The sequence below is a fragment of the Lontra canadensis genome, unplaced genomic scaffold (assembly GCF_010015895.1).
Source record: "Lontra canadensis isolate GAN:19392208 unplaced genomic scaffold, GSC_riverotter_1.0 scaffold218, whole genome shotgun sequence".
Classification (NCBI taxonomy): domain Eukaryota; kingdom Metazoa; phylum Chordata; class Mammalia; order Carnivora; family Mustelidae; genus Lontra; species Lontra canadensis.
Genome location: NW_022631212.1, coordinates 132,530 through 151,342, shown reverse-complemented (window position 1 = coordinate 151,342; position 18,813 = coordinate 132,530). Strand labels below are relative to the sequence as shown.

The window sequence follows — 18,813 nt, the reverse complement described above, 5'->3', positions numbered from 1 at the left end:
CCAGTGAAGCATCCTCCCTCTGTTGTCACTTGGAAGGTATCCGTGGGGAGAGGTCTTGCCACCCTCCCCCGTGGCTCTAACACTACCCGTCACCCCCTCAACTCTGGGTCCTCACCCTGACCCAGCTCTAAGTTGGCAGGGTGTCCTCTCTATGGATAGCACCTGGGTTGTCAGAGCCAACCTCCAGGTCCCTTCCAGGCCTCCTCTGTGCAAGCCACTCACCAAGTTCTCCTACTCTCCACCCCTCCCCATCCCTCCCCACCCCACAGTCACAGGCGCTAGTGAGAGGTTCATCGTCTTTAGATTCAAGGAATTCACAGGGACAGGGGCAGACTACACCAGGCCCAGGGTTTGGTGGCTCCCAGGAGCAGACCCCACTACAGCAAACACACAGGGAAACGGAAAGGGAGGGGACAAATAGCAGATTTGGTCTTGAACTTGGGGTAGGGGTGGTGGTGGTGGAAAAGTGATTATCCTTGGGGCTTGGGAATGAGAAACAGCAGGAAGAAAGCTGTTTTTGGGAAGGTGCCTGGGCAGGCCTCGAAGGGCAAGCCCCTACCCCTAGGACTCATAGTTGAGGGGGATGGGAAATGAGGCCCCTCCCCTCAGTGCTGAGGACAAGGCACTTGGCTCAGTCTCCTTCGGCACCCCCCAGCCACGGAAGAGATGGGGTCCTTGTCCCCTGGCTCCTTCTAAGAGCCCAGAGGCTGTTCTCTGTTGAGCCTCTGGAAGAAGCCTTTGCCAAACTCGTAGGTGCTGATCATGATGGCACAGGAGGGAGCAGCCTTGATGATCCTTGGGAGAAATCCTGCAATGGGAGTGGGGGTTAGGGTCAGAAGTCAGGACTCCAGGGGGCCCCAATCCGTCCTGAGCTTGGACACATACACACACACACTCACCTGCAAAGAGGCCCCTGGTGCCCGACTCAGCCTGGATCCTCCGCAGCAGCAGCCACGTGGAGTCGGCGCGTGGGGGCGTCACTGCAAACGTGAGGCACAGCCAGGTCAGGACCCCACCTGGGTCCCCACCCGCGCGGCCCCGCACCAGCCAGAACCTTCACCTCTCACAGCCTCCACCGCTCCCAGCGCGACCTGGCGCTGAGTCTTCACCACGTCGAAGGGTAGAGTCAGGATGGCCGCCACCTGGTGGGGTGGGGAGAGGGCTGGTCTCCGGTTCCAGGACCCCCTCCCTCGTGTCCAGCCGAGCTCTGCCAGCCTTAGCTAGGGCTTCATTAGGCAGGGCAAGCTTGCTCCTCAAGAGGGAGCTACCCGAGCCCATCTCCCTGGAGCGCCTCCCACAGCTCTCCCACACGCACTGGCTCTGTCCGGGCCCAATCAACTCACCGTCCCTGAGATGCCGCCAGCCACAAAGCTGATGCCCACAGACGGCTGGTCTTTTGGTCTGAGCCCACTCAACCAGCTCTTCACCAACTCATAGTTGAACCAGTACAGGGCTTGGGGATGTTGGGGAAACACTCATTAGAGTCAGGAAGGGCAGCAAGGTGGCCTCAAACCTCCCATTTTTCACCCCCGCACAATGCAACGAGCCCTTCCTCTGGAGAATGAGGACTGTCTGTGGCGGGCCGGTCTCTGTGACAGATCCTCCGTGAGAATTTTCTCCTGGAAACCTGGGTGACTACCCCACCCGCTGAACCCATTTCGCAGATGAGATATTCAAGGTCCAGAAAAGCAACTTCAAAGTCACTGCACTGTAGACCACTTGTATGTCATCCGGAGGCTCCCTTACCCCACCCCCCGCACCCGACTCCTACCTGAAAAGGGCACATCCCGAAGGGCAGTGGGGCCCCAGCCTAGCCACAGTGAGCGCCAGCCACCCTGGGCCATGGCGGCTCGAACACAGGATCCCAGCTCCCGGTAGGACACGTGCTGAGCCTGCAGCTTTGTCCGCACCAGCTCCAAGGGGCTGATCACAGTCACGGTGCCCACTGCGGGGGAACAGGAGGGAGGGGTCAGCTCACAGCCCGACAGACACCACCTCTCCCGGGATCTAGGGGCCCAAGAGATCCCTCCACCCCTAAGCTGCCGGACACTAGAGCTGGAAGCCAGGACCGGGCTCCGGCAGAGCGGTGGGTCAGAGAGAGATCAAGGGCCCCGGACTGTCCTCACAGCGGGCTAGTGCGCCAGCCACCATGGGGGCGTAGAGATCAGAAGTCAGGGCTCGACCACAGAGGAAGGTCTTGAGTTGGTCATACGCGGTGAAGTAGATGGCAGTGGCCGGCACAGTCATAACCCTGGGAGCGTGAACAGACGTTAGCTGGGACTCCCAAAGGCTCCCAACCTCCCGGGTGCCCCCGCCCCAGCCACCATGACAGGAGAGCAGGAGAGCAGGGAAAAGCAATGTGCGGGACCAGGAGACTCACAAGGTGGCTGGAAGGCCGCTCCACAGGGTCCTGGTGCCCTCGTGTCTCACGATCTTCACAAAGGCGTCCTGGCCACACAGATACCAGAATGAACCCTGTGATGGGGCCCACCTGGACTCGGCCCCAGCCTGATGCCCTCTCCTCTGCCCGCAGCCCTGGGTCCTGCTGGGAGGCAAGAGCCCCTCAGGCCAGCACACGTGCAATCGCCCGTTTAGCTCCCAACAGACTCCTGCTCACCCTTCAAACCGCAGAGAGGCACCACCTCCGCCGGAGAGCCCTTCCCAAGCCGACCCGGCTACTGCTACTTGCTTTTCACCACCCACTCCTCCTTGGGTCTCCCACCCGACCGATGTGAATCCCTCCAGAGCACCCAGATTCCAGGCGGGGGCCCAGCCGCTCCTCACCACAGTGCCAGTGAAGCGGGTGGGGTCCTGAAACCAGGTGGCACAGCGGGTGCCGTTCGGGCACAAGTAGAGGGGCTCCAAGACCCCATTGCAGTACAGGAGGCACTTCCCTGTGGATCGGAGAGAGGAGGGCACTGGGGAAGGGAAGAGGGTATTAGGAGGACATTGCCCTGGAACCCCGCAGGGAGGGGGGGTGAGTCCCATCCCTTGGAGGCCAGCACAGGCCATGGTCCCCGGGTGGACATTCTTGTCCAGGACACAGGGCTCGCTGGTAGGACCTGGAAGAGTATGGTAGGGCTGTGGGCACTCAAATCCCCTGGGCCACTCTATCCCCTGGACCTTCACAAGCTCCCTGTGGTTCGGGGAACTCACATTTCACGTAGGGGAGGCTCCAGAGTCTGGAGGGAGGCATCAGCTCTAAAACACAAGGCAGTCCTTTAAGTCAGAAGGGCCCCCACTCTGACCTGTCCCGGGGACCCCATCTCTGGAAGATCTTGGTTTTGCCCAGGCCCCTTCTGGGCTCCATGGCTAGGCACTCACCACTGGCCGTCGAGGGGCGCTGAGACTGCAGGCGAACTTTCACCACGTCCAGGGGTGTCACTGGAGGAGGAGGGCAGGTCTGAAGGCTCCTTTCAGGACCCCTCCCCTTGACCCCACCACAGGACCAAGTCGCCTCCAATCTCTGGCCTGCCCCAGTCCCCAGCTGCCCCCTCTCCACCTCCCCAGATCTTACTGAAAAGGGAGGTGACCACAGCCCCAGTGCCCGAGGCCACCATTTGTTGGAGGGGGCTAATGCCCCCAGGGTCCTGGTCAGCCATCTTGTAGCTTCAATTCTGAAAAACAAACAAGTCCATTGGAACCGCCACTCACAAAACAAAAACCACTGGGAAGAGGAGACACGAGGCAGGGCACTTTGGGATCTGACCCAGCCCTTTACCTAAATTCACCCACTAAATATGAACTCAGACAATCCTCACAATTACCTTTTATTTTTATTTTTGAAGACTATTCATTTGAGAGAAAGAGACAGCACCAGCGGGGAGGAAAGTGAGAACCAGGATCAGGGAGCCCAATCGGGGCGGGATCCCAGGACCCTGGAATCATGACCTGAGCGGAAGGCAGAAGTTTAACAGACTTAGCCACCCAGGCCCCCTCACAATTACCTTTTAAAGCAATTTAGTCAGCTCTACTTTGCCAGTGGAGAAACAGATTCAGAGAGGTGAAACGACCTGAACAAGGTCACTCTGGGAGTAGATAGGAAGGAAACTTGCGTAGTTACTCATTGGTTAAGAAACAACAACGGTCCACTGTCATTCCCCCTTGTGAGTAATACGGAATTACTGTGCCCCCTCATTGGGGAAGGCGCCCCGTCTGGCCCTGAGAACCCAAAGATCGATCAAACGCCTGAGCCATCCTTCTAAGCCCCCCACTCCCGAGGCGGGCACTTCTGTGCCCCGTCACCGGGAGTGGAAGGTGGGGCCGAGCGATGGGGGAAACATGTAAACAAATCTGATGGCCGCGAAAAGACCGCCCGCTCTCCGCTCTCGGAACTGAAGGCTGGGTTCCCGGCCCTCCCTCCCGCACCCTCCCGAGGCCGGAAGGGCCAGTCCCTCAGGCCTGGAGGGGAAGGACAATCTCTGCTCTCTCTCCCCAAGACAGAGGCCGGAGGTTCGGCCACGAGAGCAGGAAAAAGGTGTGCGAAGACAGGATCTCCCCTTGCTCCTCGGAGCAATCCCGGCCCCGCGCGCAGCGGACGCCCGATAGGACGACCAGGTCTGCCTGACGTCTCGAGAGTCTGGGACCCCAGCCCAACACCGGGTCAGGTTCCCCGGGTCCTCCGGAGGCCCATCTCCGCCCCCGCCCCCTGCCAGGCCCTCAACCCCGGTCCAGCTCCGCCCACCTGACTCCAGGCCAGTGCTCGCGCCGCACGGCGCCCGGGGCCCAGCGGGCCCATGGCGGCTCCGCGGCCGGTGTGCGGTCCGCGTGCGCTCGCCCCGCACCAAGGCAGTCTCTGAAAGCGCCCAAGCCCTCCCCGCTCCCCGGACAGCGCCGCGAGGCTCCGCCCTCATCGGCCGACCAGCTACATGCCCGGAGTTCCACCGGCCCCGCCCACCAGCCGCGGCTCCCGGACCCGCCGCGCCCCCCTCCCAGCGCTGCTGCTGCGCCGCGGGTACCCGGCCCGGCCAGCGCTCCAAGCAAGGTCGTGGGTCTCCAATTTGCGCGTGACCGGCGGTAGCACCGCAGTTAACAGTGTATTCTCACAAACTCCATCCCACCAGTGCCCTGGTCGAGCGTTGCCCCGAGAGTCCCGGCGCTCCTCTTATCTTGCCGGGCCAGCGTGGATAACGCGCTCTCCGCCTCTTCCTCAGTGTCCTCATCTGTGAGGAGGCAGGGATTTGAATCAGTTCTTCCAAGGCCACGGGGATATCAAATAGTGATGACAAACAGTTACCCGCCAGGCTCCCTGCTGAGGCTTTACAACATAATGGCGACCTACCAAATAGGAATTAGCATTATCCCCATTTTACAGGTGATCCATTGAGGCGCAGTTCCAAAACCAGTCGGCGGACCGCTGGGTCCTGTGAGCCCATGGGCGCTGGGATTAGACGAGCTGCGACTCGGGCCAGCCAGGCTGGGACAGGGAAAAGGTTGGCCCGGGAGCCAGGAAGCCGGGAAGCCCGGGGTCAGCCCGACTCAACTTAGTCTTAGTCCCACCACCGCGTGACCTTGGGCAAGTGACACCACCACTCTGGGCCTCGGGTTCCTCCTTCGCACAGTGAGAGGACTGAGTACGGAAGAAGGGGCCTGATATTTTTTCCTTTGGTTACTCTCACAACATTACTTCTAAGCCCCCAAACTTTTAGAAGTATATTATTATTTGGTTCCTTTTTACAGCAGATGAAACTGAGGCTCGAAGTTTAAGTGCCTGGAGTTCGAACCTTCCAGGTACTTTACCCTGCACCAGGCTGCCTCCCTGCGCGACAGGTGGGCTTAGATCCTGCGCCGACGTCTCTGATCGCGCTTCTCAGGGAGACAAATCTGTTTCCCATGCAAGTCCCGCACCAGAAAGCCCGCCACCTGCCTCGCCTTTAAAACTTTTGGGCGGTCCTAATTATTTGTCCGAACACAGAAAAACGAACACGGGGTGCGAGCCTGCGCCTTTAAGAAGGGCAGACCTTGACTTTGACGTCACCAGGTTCTCGGGCTTAAGCCGCCCAGCCATTCAGCGCCCGCGAGGTTTGCACGTGGATTCTAAGGGGCCAACCATCAGCTTTCCCTGAAACTGGCTTTACGGCTCGGAGAGGCTTGGCAGCCGAGATCGGGGGCGAGAGTGCAAACTTTCACTGGTGAAGGGGCCGCTGGTCGAAAGGGCAGGACAGAAGGTGCCCTTTGCATTCCCTTTCCCCCATCCAGTGGAGGTCTGAAATTACACAAAATCATTTTATCAACTGTATGTTAAGGCCATAACCCAGTTTCTATTTCGGTCTTTCACAGCCTCAAAGTTATGGCTTACCTGAACAGTTCCCAGCCCACAGCCACTCTCCCCATTTTACAGAGGAGGAAACTGAGGGTCAGGGGCATAGTGATTCCTAGTGTATAACAGAACCAAGACTTCTCCTGCACAATCTCCGTTTTATCCATGAGAAAATGGAGGCCTAAGAGATCAATCGCACCAAGGTCACTGAAATGAAAGAGCCAGAATTCAAACCCAGAATTGCCTGAGTCCGGAGGAGCTGCCACCCACCCCATGTTCAGCCTGGGTTCTCTGCTCGCCTGTGAAGTTTTTATCTAGTCAGGCCTCAGGCTTCAAGAACTCCAAGAATACAGCCCATAGGGTGACAGCCTTTGTCTGCCTCAAGGTCAGAGCCGCTGGAAGGCAGGGACCTGGCTGTTTCCTGCAGGAGCTGAGCGACCCTTAGCAAACGTCTTACCTCCTCGAAGCCCGAGTTTCCCCCTTTATAAAATGAGCTGATGGGGATAATAATGCACCCACCTCACAGGAATTGTTTGAGAATTCAATTAGTAGCTGTAATGTGTTTGGATCCTTGTCTATCATATGGCAAACACTCAATGACTATTATTATTATTGCTGTCATCATTATTATTGATTCCCCCAAACACCAACACCAACACCACCACTTGAACTGTATCACAGAAAGTTCTGGAAAGGCCCTTTAGAGAACCAGGTTCTGGTCCTACCTCTGACTCCAAAATAGGCACAGAGAGTAATTAATAATTCCCTTCACCCCTTCCTGCCCTGTAACGTAGTGGTCAGGAACCAGGTCTGGTGATCTCTGAGCCTCAGTTTCCCCCCCACAGCAGAATAAGGAGCTTGCATTCCATTTCTGGTTTTCTTCTTGCGATAGGATGCTTTTGAGATTTGTTGCTACACCTCAGTTTCCTTATCTGCAAATAATCCCACCCAATTTACAAACTCTAACTAAACTCTGGTCTGTGAAAGCCCTGTCAAGAGTCGACAAAAGGTTCTGTGGCCCCCTCAGGACCCCAGAGATGATCAGATCACAGTCCCCGCCTTCTGCCACAGAGGAATGCGTTGAGGCATCACTGGTTCGACCAAAGCCCATTGTGGCAGCCATCTGGGCAGGTAGGAGAGGTGATCTTTGGGCAATGAGGCACCGCTGGAGCCGGTGGCTGTCTCTCCCAAGGATGGTCATGGCGGCTGCAGGCGGGAGCAGGAGCCTTGAGATGCCCAAGCCTGGAGACCTGAGGAGGAAACAGCCACTGTCTTGGCTCACTTGGCCATGGTTCACACTGACCACGCACCCATTGGTCCTTCCAGAGGCAGCATGTGGCCCCCTGTGGCCATCACTGGCCTCCTCATCAGATGGAAAAACAGAAACGCCTTTCAATCGTAAAAGGGGAGAAAACAGTACCAGCGCCAGGAGCTGTTGTGGGGATGGATGGACAAGTCCTTGCCTGACACTGAAAAAGGGACAGAAACGGAAGGTAATTTATTGTGAGAATGAATTCTTCCCCAGCAAGCCCAGCGGCGGGACAGTATCCTCCCCAACCCCACTCCCAGCTTGCACCCCCAGGGCCTAGAAAGACATGTGTGGGGTTCGAGTAGGGCTTAGGTTCCTCTCGTGGACCCCACCTGCACCTGTGAGTTCATGGCCAGCACTGTTCCCACCTGGAGCTGCCTTCCTGGAGGCCGGCCCCACAGCAGCAGGCCCACCGAGCTGCAGAGGAGAAATCCAAACTCCCGGCTTAGAGCTAAATGCCAAGTCAGGTTTTTTTTTTTTTAAGATATTTATTTCTTTATTTATTTGTCAGAGAGAGAGAGAGAGAGCAAGTGCACAAGGAGGCAGAGTGGCAGGGAGAGTGGCAGACAGAGGTGGAGAGAGAAGCAGGCTCCCTGCCGAGCAAGGAGCCCAATACAGGATTTATCCCAGGACCCTGGGACCATGACCTCAGCAGAAGGCAGCGGCTTAACTGACCTCGAGGGCAGGGAGGCGTGGGTGAGTTACAGAAAACTTATTGGGCCAACTGGAGAAAATGTAATAAGACCTGTACAGTAGATCTTACGTCATCAAGGTTAAATTTCTTGAGTGTGATAACCAGACTGTGGTTTTGCCAGAAAATGTCCTTGTTCTTAGAAAAGGCACACTAAGGTGTTTAGGGCTGAGTGGCTGCAACTTAGTCTCAAACGGTTCAGCAAAATAGAGAGAGATAAAGCCAGTGTAGCAAAATGTGAACAATGCGTGAATCAAGGTAAAGGGTATATGGGTGCTCATTGTACCATTCTTGCAATTTGTCTGAAGTTTTTAGTTTTCAAAACAAAAAGTTGGGAAAACAAAGTTGGGGGGAAATAAATTTTTCCCTCTGAAATACTTAAAGAATCAGAAAGCAACAAAGTTGTCTTTTTTTTTTTTTCTTTGAAGGTTAAAAAGATACCCATAATAGCTAGGATCAAACCACTCGGGAAGGGACATCTCTACTCACCAACCCTCCCCCCACCACCCCACCTCCCCACCCCAGGCCTGAGAGGGTGGGTTGGGGAGTTTCTGAACACCGAAGGCTTCATTGAGGGGACCCTGGATGTGGTCTGAGGAGGCGGCCCCCAGAAAGGAAAGGTCCTGACTAAGACCTTCTAGAATTGTCTCCCTCCATTCCCACCCCCAGCTTGACTCCCATAGCTCTGGGCAGGGCTCATTCCTGCTCTGCTCAGGGAATGTAGATTCATCTACTTCCGTGGAAGGCAGATTTGGCTGTAACTATGAAAATTCCACATGCCCAACCCTGTGAGCCAGCCAGGCCACTTCTAAGAATTCCTCTGCTGACGGGCTTCCACAGGTGTGAAATGACACCCCAACTCTGCAGTCCTTGTAACCTTGTTTGTAACAGCGGAATGCCATCCAGAGGGACCTGAGTGACAGTACGTCTACACGACAATCACCACCCAGTCTGGAAAGAGATGCAGAGTTCCACATTATGATATAAAACAGTCTCAAAGACAGAGTTAAATTAAAAAGCAGGGAGCTGGTGCCAGCTCGTCGTTTTCGACCAGAGCGCTACCGCCCCCTAGAGGACGTCTTGTAAATGTTGGAGGCCAGTCTGTAGTTGTTACAAGACCGGGGCCCCTGGCGTTTGACAGATGGCAGGCCAGGGATGCTATGTCCTTTAAAGTATAGGACACCCTGACACAACAAAAAATTGTCCCGCACACCACTCAGTTTTCCTTTGTCTTTCTAGCCAGCCACATACTTTAGAAACACGTTCGTAATTATGGGACCTGGAGGCTAGCTCTCTATCCCACCCACAACTTTTTAAAAAAAATTGTTTTTAGAATATATTGAATTTCTCAGAAATAAAACTACCATGCAGTCCTACAGAAGATTTGACTTTGTCTCCATTAGAACTTCATCAAAGATAATTCACTGTTTTGGAAAATCTTTTCTCGGTGGCCTCCTGGCCCATGTGAGCTGAATTGCTAATAGGACACTCCAGCACCGAGCCGAGATGGGGACATTCACGGTTCTCCAGTGCCAGTGAGTCGTGGGCACATGCAAGCTCCTATTCTCTCGTGGGGTCAAGCCTGAGCTTTCACATACAGAAATACATATTATTTTATTATAAATTCCTTTCTTTTTACTTTTCTTTTTTTACTTTTACTTACTTTTTACTTTTACTCTTTTACAATTCAGCCCACTCTGAATTGTCTGTAAATGTCTAAAAACACTGTGCATAGGAAAATTACATTATCTTTGAATTTCTTTTCTGAAGATTTGTTAGAATACAACACATATGTGACCAAAAGCAGACTTTGGATCAGATTCGACTGAGAACCTCAGAAAGGACCATGAGCTCACCAGGCACAGCCCAGTCCCTTGTAGTAACATGGCCTTCTGGGGGCGGGGGGGCTTCTGCTTCTCAGAGCTACCAGTGCTATCTGGAGAATGTTGGCCACAGGACCAGCGAGGCCCCGTCAGAGCTGAGTGCCAGTCACTGGGGGCCAAAAGGAGGAGGAGCTGGTCCAGCGGGGCCTGGACCAAAGGGCTGGCTGGCGTGCATCTCCCTTTTTTTTTATTTACTGAGTCTTTCTCTCTCTCTCTTTTTTTCTTTTTAGCAATTTTTGAGTGTTTTGTGCCAAATAGTGTTGTAGGCACTGGGAGACAGCAGGGAACGAGTCACATAAGGTCCCTGCTGCAAGAGACACAAACAAATGAGTACATAAGACAGTGGAAAACAGGGAGAACATCCCTGCGAGCAAGACAACAGGTCACGTGACAGAGGGGGCCTGAACTTGGCCCAGAGACCAACCGGGAGAACTAGGGGGTCCAGAGCACCCATTGGGAGGAGCTGAGGGAGGCTGGAGCGGGTTGGGATGAAAGGAAGTGCCCAGATGGGGGCCAGAGATGTCCTAGTAACTTCCAGGGGAAGAATATTGTGATGGGCACAAACACAGGCTCCGGGGCCGACTGGATGCAAATTCTGGCTTCACCCCTTCCCAGCTCCGTGGCCTTAGATATTTGCTGAACCTTTCTGGGTCTGTTTTCCTTCACTGTAAGGCAGGGATCATAACTGTAGCTACCTGGGGCAGTTACGTTAAAGATTAAAGGGGAATCTCATACAAAACCTGGCACAATGGAAACTTTCGAGAAAACATTAGCAGGACCCAGTTCTTAATTTTTTAAAAGATTTTATCTATTTATTCAAGGGGCTCAGTGGGTTCAGCCTCTGCCTTTCGCTCAGGTTATGATCTCGGGGTCCTGAGGGGCTCAGTGGGTTCAGCCTCTGCCTTTCGCTCAGGTTATGATCTTGGGGTCCTGGGATTGCGTCCCGCATCGGGCTCTCTGCTCAACGAGGAGCCTGCTTCCCCCACCACCCGCCTCTCTCTCTGCCTGCCTCTCTGCCTACTTGTGATGTCTCTCTGTGTCAAATAAATCTTAAAAAAAAAAAACAAAACTTAAACAAGATTTTATCTATTTATTTGAGAGAGAGAGAGAGAGTGAGAGCAAGCAAGCGCACAGCCAGAGGGAGGGGTGAAGGGACACAGAGAAGCCGACTCTCCTCTAACCCAGGACCTGAGATCACGACCTAAACTGAAGGCAGACACTTAACCAACTCAGCCACCCGGGTGCCCCAGGACCCACCTCTTTAAAACACTGAAATCAAGTACAACACCAACCATCCTGGCATTAACGATTAAGTCAAAGTCCCCGGAAGCGCGCATGCGTACAGATTTCTCTGCTAGCTTGTTGGAGGACTTTGTCTCCTTTCCGTGCCTCTGTTTCTTCTTCTTTATGGTAGAATAACATTCCTGGTCCTGCTTCCCTCTTGGGACTCCTGAGTGGTGAAGACACATGAGAGGTGTAAAAGGGACTTATGACCTGGAAAGGGTGATGAGGGGGAGCAGTTCCCTCCACCCCTCCCACCCTCCCTGCCACCGCCTCCTCTGCTCCCCCTCAGCTCCTGGAGAAGGTGACTGTGACTTCACTTCTCTGAGCTGCCTGGGGAGAGCCATTTTCTCACCCAGGCCCCCTTGGCCTGGCACTTCAGGGATAGATCATCAGATGAACAAGAGGAACTCCTTTGATGTCCTAAAAAGGCTTCCTCCCAGTTCTAATGTGCTAGTTTACAAGGCCTCTTGGCATCCGTCATTCCGTTTGAACCTCGCATACCTGTGGAGAGGGCACACAGAGGTTACTGTGTACCCATTTTACAGATGAGGAAACTGAATCTTGGAGAAGTCAAGTGACCTGTCCCAGCACCTTGAAGTGGGTATGTCTTGGCCCCTGTGGGGTCTGCCTGGAGAAGGGACAGGGGCACTCAGTAGGCTGGAAGGGCTGGGAGGGCAGACCGAGCTGAGCTTGTGTCAGCTTCTGGTGGAGCCTGGTGCTTTGGGCAAAAGCTCTGGGATCTGAATGACTTGGACTCAGCCCTGACTCCCCTGCTTTGGAGCCGAGCAGTCCTGGACAAGGCCTCATAACTACCACTACCCTGCAGTGTGGTTACAAGAACTCAGTGAGCTGGCACAGGGTAGGCATTCAAAATACTGTCCTAATTCTTCTTGTCTCCATTCTGCTCCCAGGTATCTAAGCTCATTATCCTCCCAGCTCTAATGGTCGATGAGTCAACAACCCAGGCTGTCCTCCCCTTTCCACCACCCAACCTGTCCACTTGCTGCCCTTGACAAGCTGGGCTCCAACTCCTGAACTCCATCAGCCGTGCACCAGCCACTCGGCATGGCTGTCCCTGGGGGTGTCTTAAGTTCAGAAGAAGGCCCAAGGTGGGAAGGGTACTCCAGGTACCTACGGGGAGGCAGGACAATGGCCAGACCACTGGCAGGGCCCAGATCTTCTCACACCTCCCAGCTCAGGGACCACTGCCTCCCAGGGCTGGAGCACGGTGTCCTTATCTATGGGCCCAGGACCTGCCCCCTAGAGGAGCTTGGGAAGGGTTTGGAGGACCTGAGCCCCTGTCTGGGTTTGGCTGGATTCCTTTCTTCCCCCCTCCAGCAAGGCCAGATTTTGTATCACGGATTTTGTAAATTAGAACAGAAAAATGAATTCCTTGGTCCTGAGTAAATGCAGTTTGGTTGTAAAATTTTTTTTCTTTTTTTAAAACGTTTTATTTATATATTTATTTGAGAGAAAGAGAGAGCATGAGGGGATTGTGTATGTGGAGGGAACCCAAGGGAGAGAGAGAGCAGACTCCCTGCTGAGCTGGTGGGAGCCCATTGAGGGGCTCGATCCCAGGACACCAAGATCACCATCTGAGCTGAAGACAGCCGCTTAACCAACAGAGCCACCCGGATGCCCCAAAGTTCTTTCAAACATAGGTGTGATGGAGAAGGAAGTGAGGATTTATTAAGGAACGACTGTGTGTGTTTGTGTGTGTGTGTGTGTGTGTGTGTGTGTGTGTGTGACTTTCCACAGGTCCATCAGCACATTCGGTCCTCCCGAACTCCCCAGCGGGTGATTACAGTCACTCTATCACATTTAGGGTCAAAGAAATAAGCCCAAGTCACCCAGCAGGTTGGAGGCAGAGCTGGAATTGAAGGTCAGCAGGCAATGACAAGGTCCCTTGGCTGCTCAGATCCCAGCTCATTGTCCAGGTTTCCAGGAAAGACCTGGCTCCTATACCCTGCCACCTGTCACCTGCCGGTCCCAAAGGCTGCTCTGGCTTCCTGGAGACTTGCTGGCATCAGTCCTTGCCTTCACCCGGAAGTTCATCTCCAGATCACCCCACCGGTCTCAGAATGGAAGAAGCTGTTACTTTAACCCAGGAATGTGCCCCCTTCTCCTGCTGGAGGCAGAGGCCTGGATGGGAGGAGTGAATCAGCACAGGGATCAGGACCGGGTGCCTGTGGCCCCAGGGGAACAGAGCTCTGGCAGGCAGACCAGCAGGATGGGATGGGGGGGGCAGCCCCAGCGAGGATCCAGAGGTTTCTGGGAGGAGATCGTGAGATGGGCTTGAGGGGCAGGGGGACAGTCTCCCAAACTATAGTTGGGGGCTGCATTGGGAGGGCCTGAGGAATCACCACAATGAGGCAGCTCCCTGGGTTGGGCTGTGTGCCCAGGGCCCTAAAGGCATTCATTCCCTCCGTGGGGGAAACTGCCTCAAACTCAAAGTCCATAATGTACAGACAGACCGGGCTGCTGTGGCATCGGGTCACGCAGCCCAGCTCGTAAGAGGAAGAGGAACTGGAGAATAGTTTCCTCCCTGAGAACCAGGTTCCTCATTCCATAGAGGGAGGCTTGAGCAAGGTAAGGGGTTCTCAGACCTCAGCACTTTGGGGCTGCAGAAGCTCCCCAGGTGATTCCAACAGATAGCTGGGGATGAAAGAAAGCATGGGCTAGCGATCCCCGAAGACCCCTCCAGCCAGGCCCCACGCAGAGCCAAGGAATCCGCTTCCTCTACCCGCCTTCCCCTCCCGCATTCATCAGTCTCCTCCCCATCTCCTCCCTCCAGCGCGCAGGCACCTCACGGCTGGTTTTTAGGGTACTACCCAGCCTCCCTCTCCCCAGCACTAGGGGGGTCGCCGCTGCTCACTGTAGACTCAGAATTTCCCAGCAGACAGGGAGCAGGGCAGCGCTCACTCACTGCTCAGGTGAACACACCCAGCCCAGAGGCAAAGCGAGAATTCCCAAACCCACACTGATGTAGAAATGCAAGTTTCACAGAAGTTTAGAAATGTAAGTTTCACAGAACAAACTTACAGGATTTGAAAGTGGATCTCTGGGGTAGGAAAACAGAGAGGGTGAGAGTGCTGCTTTGTGTTATAATTTGAATAGCATTTACTTGTTACTTTCAGTTAAAATTAATGATTGATTTGGAGCTCCTGATTGGCTAAGTTGGCGGACCGTGCGACTCTGGACCTCAAGGTTGTGAGTTTGAGCCCCACACTGGGCATAGAGATTACTTGAGGAAGAAAAAAAAAGCAGTAATTGATTAAAACACAACAACAACAAGGAAAGTGGCGTGCCCACCGGCACTGGGCAAGCTCGAAGCCTATGGTGGGACAGGAACCAAGGTCTCTCCTGATTTCATCCAGTACTTCTGTTGCCAAATATCCTCCCACAGCCTCTGGCCAGGTCACTGGCCCAGTCCCAAATCCCTTCCCCCACACCACCCAGACAGCTTGGAGGACCTAGCAGAGCCCTGCAGGCTCACCAGTCAGGTGCCCGATGATGAGGGCAGGCGCTAACAATTGCTCACCCAAGGTGACTCAGGCAGGAAGGGGAAGGAGTAGGTGTGAGCCAGGAGAGGCTGTTTCTGTGCCCTCACTCCAACCTCAGCCTTTAGGGCTGCCAGATTTAGCAAACAAAAATGCAAGGTGCTCAGTTAAATGTGAATTTCAGATACATAATGAATGCTTTTTACGTGTATGTATGTCTCACATAATGCACGAGACATACTTACACTAAAAAAATTCATTTCCAGTCTGAAATTCAAATTTAACTGGACATCCCATGTTTTGTCTGGCAACTCAGGATCTTGGGAGGAAAGGCCCCAGCCCTGGGGTCCCTGTGACTCTTCCAGAATAGTTACTCTGAATGAAGAAAACCCTGAGGGACAATTGGAAGAATCAAGGAGAGGCTGGGAAAACTGGGAGGAAGGAGAGAGAAGGAACCTTCGCCCAGACCACCACCTCGGAAAGTAGCCTTGGGGCTAACCTGGAGGAACCCCTTGGCCAGGGAGATACGTCCAGAAGCCTCTCCATGCCAGGTTTCTCAGTGAAACCTCCTGTTATTACTTCTGGTGCCACTGAGGTCATGCAGCTGGGGGTGTAAGAGGAATAGAAACAGACCACATTGGGGCACCCGGGTGGCTCAGTCAGTTAAGTGTCTGCCTTCTGCTCAGGTCGTGATCTCGGGGTTCTGGGATGGAGCCTTGAGTCTGGCTCCCTGCTCAGTGGCGGGGGTGGGGGGCTGCTTCTCCTTCTCCCTCTACCCCTTCTCCCCAGCTTGTTCTCTGTCTCTCTCTCTTGCAAATAAATAAATAAAATCTTTCTTAAAAAAAGAAACAGACCCTATTTATAGCAGAACATATTTATAACGTCTTTTTTATTAAGATTTTTGTTTATTTATTTGACAGACAGGGATCAAAAGTAGGCAGAGAGGCAGGCAGAGAGAGAGGGGGAAGCAGGCTCCCCGCTGAGCAGAGAGGCCCACGTGGGGCTTGATCCCAGGACCCTGGAATCGTGACCTGAGCCAAAGGCAGAGGCTTTAACCCACTGGGCCACCCAGACGCCCCTATTTATAATTTCTTAAGCAAGAGGTGGGGGAAAGGCAGAAACCATAAAGGAAAAGATTGATTACTAGATTTCAGATAGCACAACAACGACACAACTTCTGACCACAAAAGAAACCATAAACAATGCTGAAAGACAAAATGACCCATGGGGAGAAAATATTTGCAATATAGATAATATCCAGAATATACAAAGAGTTCCCACAGTTGAACAAGAAAAAGACAAACACTAAAGAAAAATAACCAAGAATAACGTAATGGTTAGTTTTATGTGTCAACTTGGTGGATGTTTTTGGGTGAGATTAACATTTGAATGGAGAATTTTGGCCAAAGCAAATTGTCCTCCATAATGTGAGTGGGCCTCATCCACTCCACTGAAGACCTGAATAGAACACAAAAAACCTGGCCTTTCCAAACAAGGAGACATTCTCCAGTGACTGCCTTTGGACTTCCTCTACACCTTTGGCTCTTCTGAGTCTCCAGCCTGCTGGCCCACACTTCAGCTGTTGGACTTGTCAGCTTCCATAATCACATGAGTCAATTACTTTCAATAAATGTCTTTCTACATACACAGCAATTGGTTCTGTCTCTCTGGAGAACCCCAATACAAACAAGAACAGGCAATTTACAGGAGAAACACATACGCAGAATAAGCATCTGAAAAAATGCTCAGCTTCTTTAGAATCAAGGAAATACGCATAAAACAACCACAGGCTATCTTTTGTCATTAGATTGGCAAAATCTCTTTTGTTATTTATTTATTTACTTAAAGTTTATTTAATTAAATAATCTCTACACCCAACGTGGGGCTCAAATTCACCACCCTGAAATCAAGAGCTGCACGCATTCTTCTGACTGAGCCAGCCAGGTGGCCCTGGTAAGACATCTTTTGAACTGGCGTATTCAGGATGCCTGAGTGGCTCAGTCGATTAGGCATCTAACTGCTGATTTTGACTCATGATCTCAAGGTTATGAGATCGAACCCCACATCAGGCTCCGCCCTCAGTAAGGAGTCTGCTTGATATTCTCTCTCCCTCTCCCTCTGCCCCTCCCCCTGCTTGAGCACTCTTGGTGTTTCTTTTAAATAAATAAATATCTTAAAAAGTAAACTGGCTTATTCAATGTTGATGAGTGTATGGGAAATAAGTTCCTCCAAATACTGTGGCTGGGAGTGTAAATTGGAAAAATTTTAAAGCAGTTTGGCATTAGCATTTCAAAAATACTTTTATTTTTATTTATTTATTTGACATGCACAGAGAGAGAGAGAGAGAGACAGAGAGCTCACAAGTAGGCAGAGAGGCAGGCAGAGAGAAAGGGGGAAGCAGGCTCCCTGCCAAGCAAAGAGCCCAATGAGGGGCTCGATCCCAGGACCCTGAGACTATGACCTGAACCAAAGGCAGAGGCTTAACCCACTGAACCTCCCAGGTGCCCCTTGGCGTTAGCATTTCAAATGTGCATACTCTTTACCCAACAATATTACTTTTAGGGGTTTAACCCCCACATGTGCACTCAGAGACATGTTCACACACATTTATTGCATAATTATTTGTAACTGCAAAGAAAATGGAAACACACAAAAATCCATTAAATGAGACTGGTTAAGTAAACTATGTAACATCTATAGCATAGAATACTTGGCAAATGTCAAACTAATAAATAAATGTAAAGATATCCCATGTTCATGGATGGGAAGATTTAAACTGTTATGCTGGCAACACACCCCAAATTGACCTGTAGATTTAGTGCATTCCCTACCAAAATTTCAGCTGTCACCTTTGGAGAAACTGATCCTAAAATTCATATAGAAATTTGAGGGACCCAAAATAGCCAAAACAATTTTGAAAAAAGAAATTGAAGGACCCCTCTTCTTCCAGTTTCAAAACTTTCTACAAAACTATAGTAATCAAGACTATGTCATACTGGCATAAGGACAGACATATGGATCAATGGAATAGAATTGAGAGTCCAGAAATAAACCCTCACATTTACAATCAATTGATTTCATCAAAATTTAAAAACACAAGGCCTGGCCAAAGGGGGCTGGGAGGGCTCTGGGAATGGGGCAAATGGGGATGGGGGTGGACCTTTTGATGTCATATTTCTTTGTGACTCTGAAGTTTGCTTCTTTTTAGTCCTATTTTTAAAAATGATGCAAACTCCTTAAAAGCAAAAAGCAGAGAGAGAGAGATTCCTAAATTGGAGAGTTTGAGGACTCTGGAGTGTTTCTTGAGGAATGTGAGAGATGTTCTGCAGTCCTCGGGGAACTGTACCCTCTCCACTAGAGTGGAATTTCACTGCATCCATTTGACAAGGAAATACATTTTGCTTAATAAATACATTTAAGGGACGCCTGGGTGGCTCAGTTGGTTGGACGACTGCCTTCGGCTCAGGTCATGACCCCGGAGTCCTGGGATTGAGTCCCGCATCGGGCTCCCAGCTCCACGGGGAGTCTGCTTCTCTCTCTGACCTTCTCCTCGCTCATACTCTCTCTCACTGTGTCTCTCTCAAATAAATAAATAAAATATTTTAAAAAAATAAATACATTTAATATTTCTTTGCCATAGTAATCAGAGTACTGCATATGATTCAGATTTTTCTAAAGCTTGGGCTCACACCTAGACTATTACCTTGTCCCTTGAGAGTGAAGCCTACAAGGCCCATGGATTCATCAAGGACTGTTTGCCCCTACCCTATGTTCCCAGGATGTTGCACTTCTAGGTTCTTCAGTCTGCCTTTTGCATTTTTTTCCCGTTAAATACTTTTAATCCTTGCTAAACTCTAAGCGACTGCTTCTAGAAACTTCAATGCACA

General features: G+C 52.1%; 1 protein-coding gene across 4 annotated transcripts; it reads right to left on the bottom strand.

The window, feature by feature from the left end:
* Positions 1–282: 282 nt before the first annotated feature.
* Positions 283–4,806, bottom strand: SLC25A39 (solute carrier family 25 member 39). 4 transcript variants are annotated; one of them, XM_032849035.1, is made up of 12 exons: positions 4,685–4,806; positions 3,518–3,617; positions 3,325–3,384; positions 3,157–3,201; positions 2,785–2,918; positions 2,381–2,448; positions 2,127–2,251; positions 1,772–1,945; positions 1,344–1,453; positions 1,061–1,142; positions 900–980; positions 283–808 (listed from the first exon to the last, which is right to left on the bottom strand). In XM_032849035.1, the coding sequence occupies exons 2-12, from the start codon at positions 3,600–3,602 to the stop codon at positions 693–695; spliced, it is 1,080 nt and encodes a 359-aa protein (XP_032704926.1). In that variant the 5' UTR covers positions 3,603–3,617; positions 4,685–4,806; the 3' UTR covers positions 283–692. The 4 variants fall into 4 exon arrangements, with proteins under 4 accessions (XP_032704926.1, XP_032704929.1, XP_032704928.1 ...); XM_032849038.1 differs by having other exon boundaries at positions 2,785–2,894; XM_032849037.1 differs by lacking the exon at positions 4,685–4,806 and adding an exon at positions 3,948–4,175.
* Positions 4,807–18,813: the final 14,007 nt, after the last annotated feature.

What these genes read in the sequence shown, in the direction of transcription:
- SLC25A39 (XM_032849035.1), bottom strand. Translation starts at nt 3,602, where the DNA reads ATGGCTGACCAGGACCCTGGGGGCATTAGCCCCCTCCAACAAATGGTG. An exon ending in CCCGCTTCACTGGCACTGTG is followed by an intron (nt 2,449 to 2,784) that starts GTGAGGAGCGGC and finishes CTGTGTGGCCAG; the next exon opens with GACGCCTTTGTGAAGATCGT. An exon ending in GGCTGGCGCACTAGCCCGCT is followed by an intron (nt 1,946 to 2,126) that starts GTGAGGACAGTC and finishes GTTCCCCCGCAG; the next exon opens with TGGGCACCGTGACTGTGATC.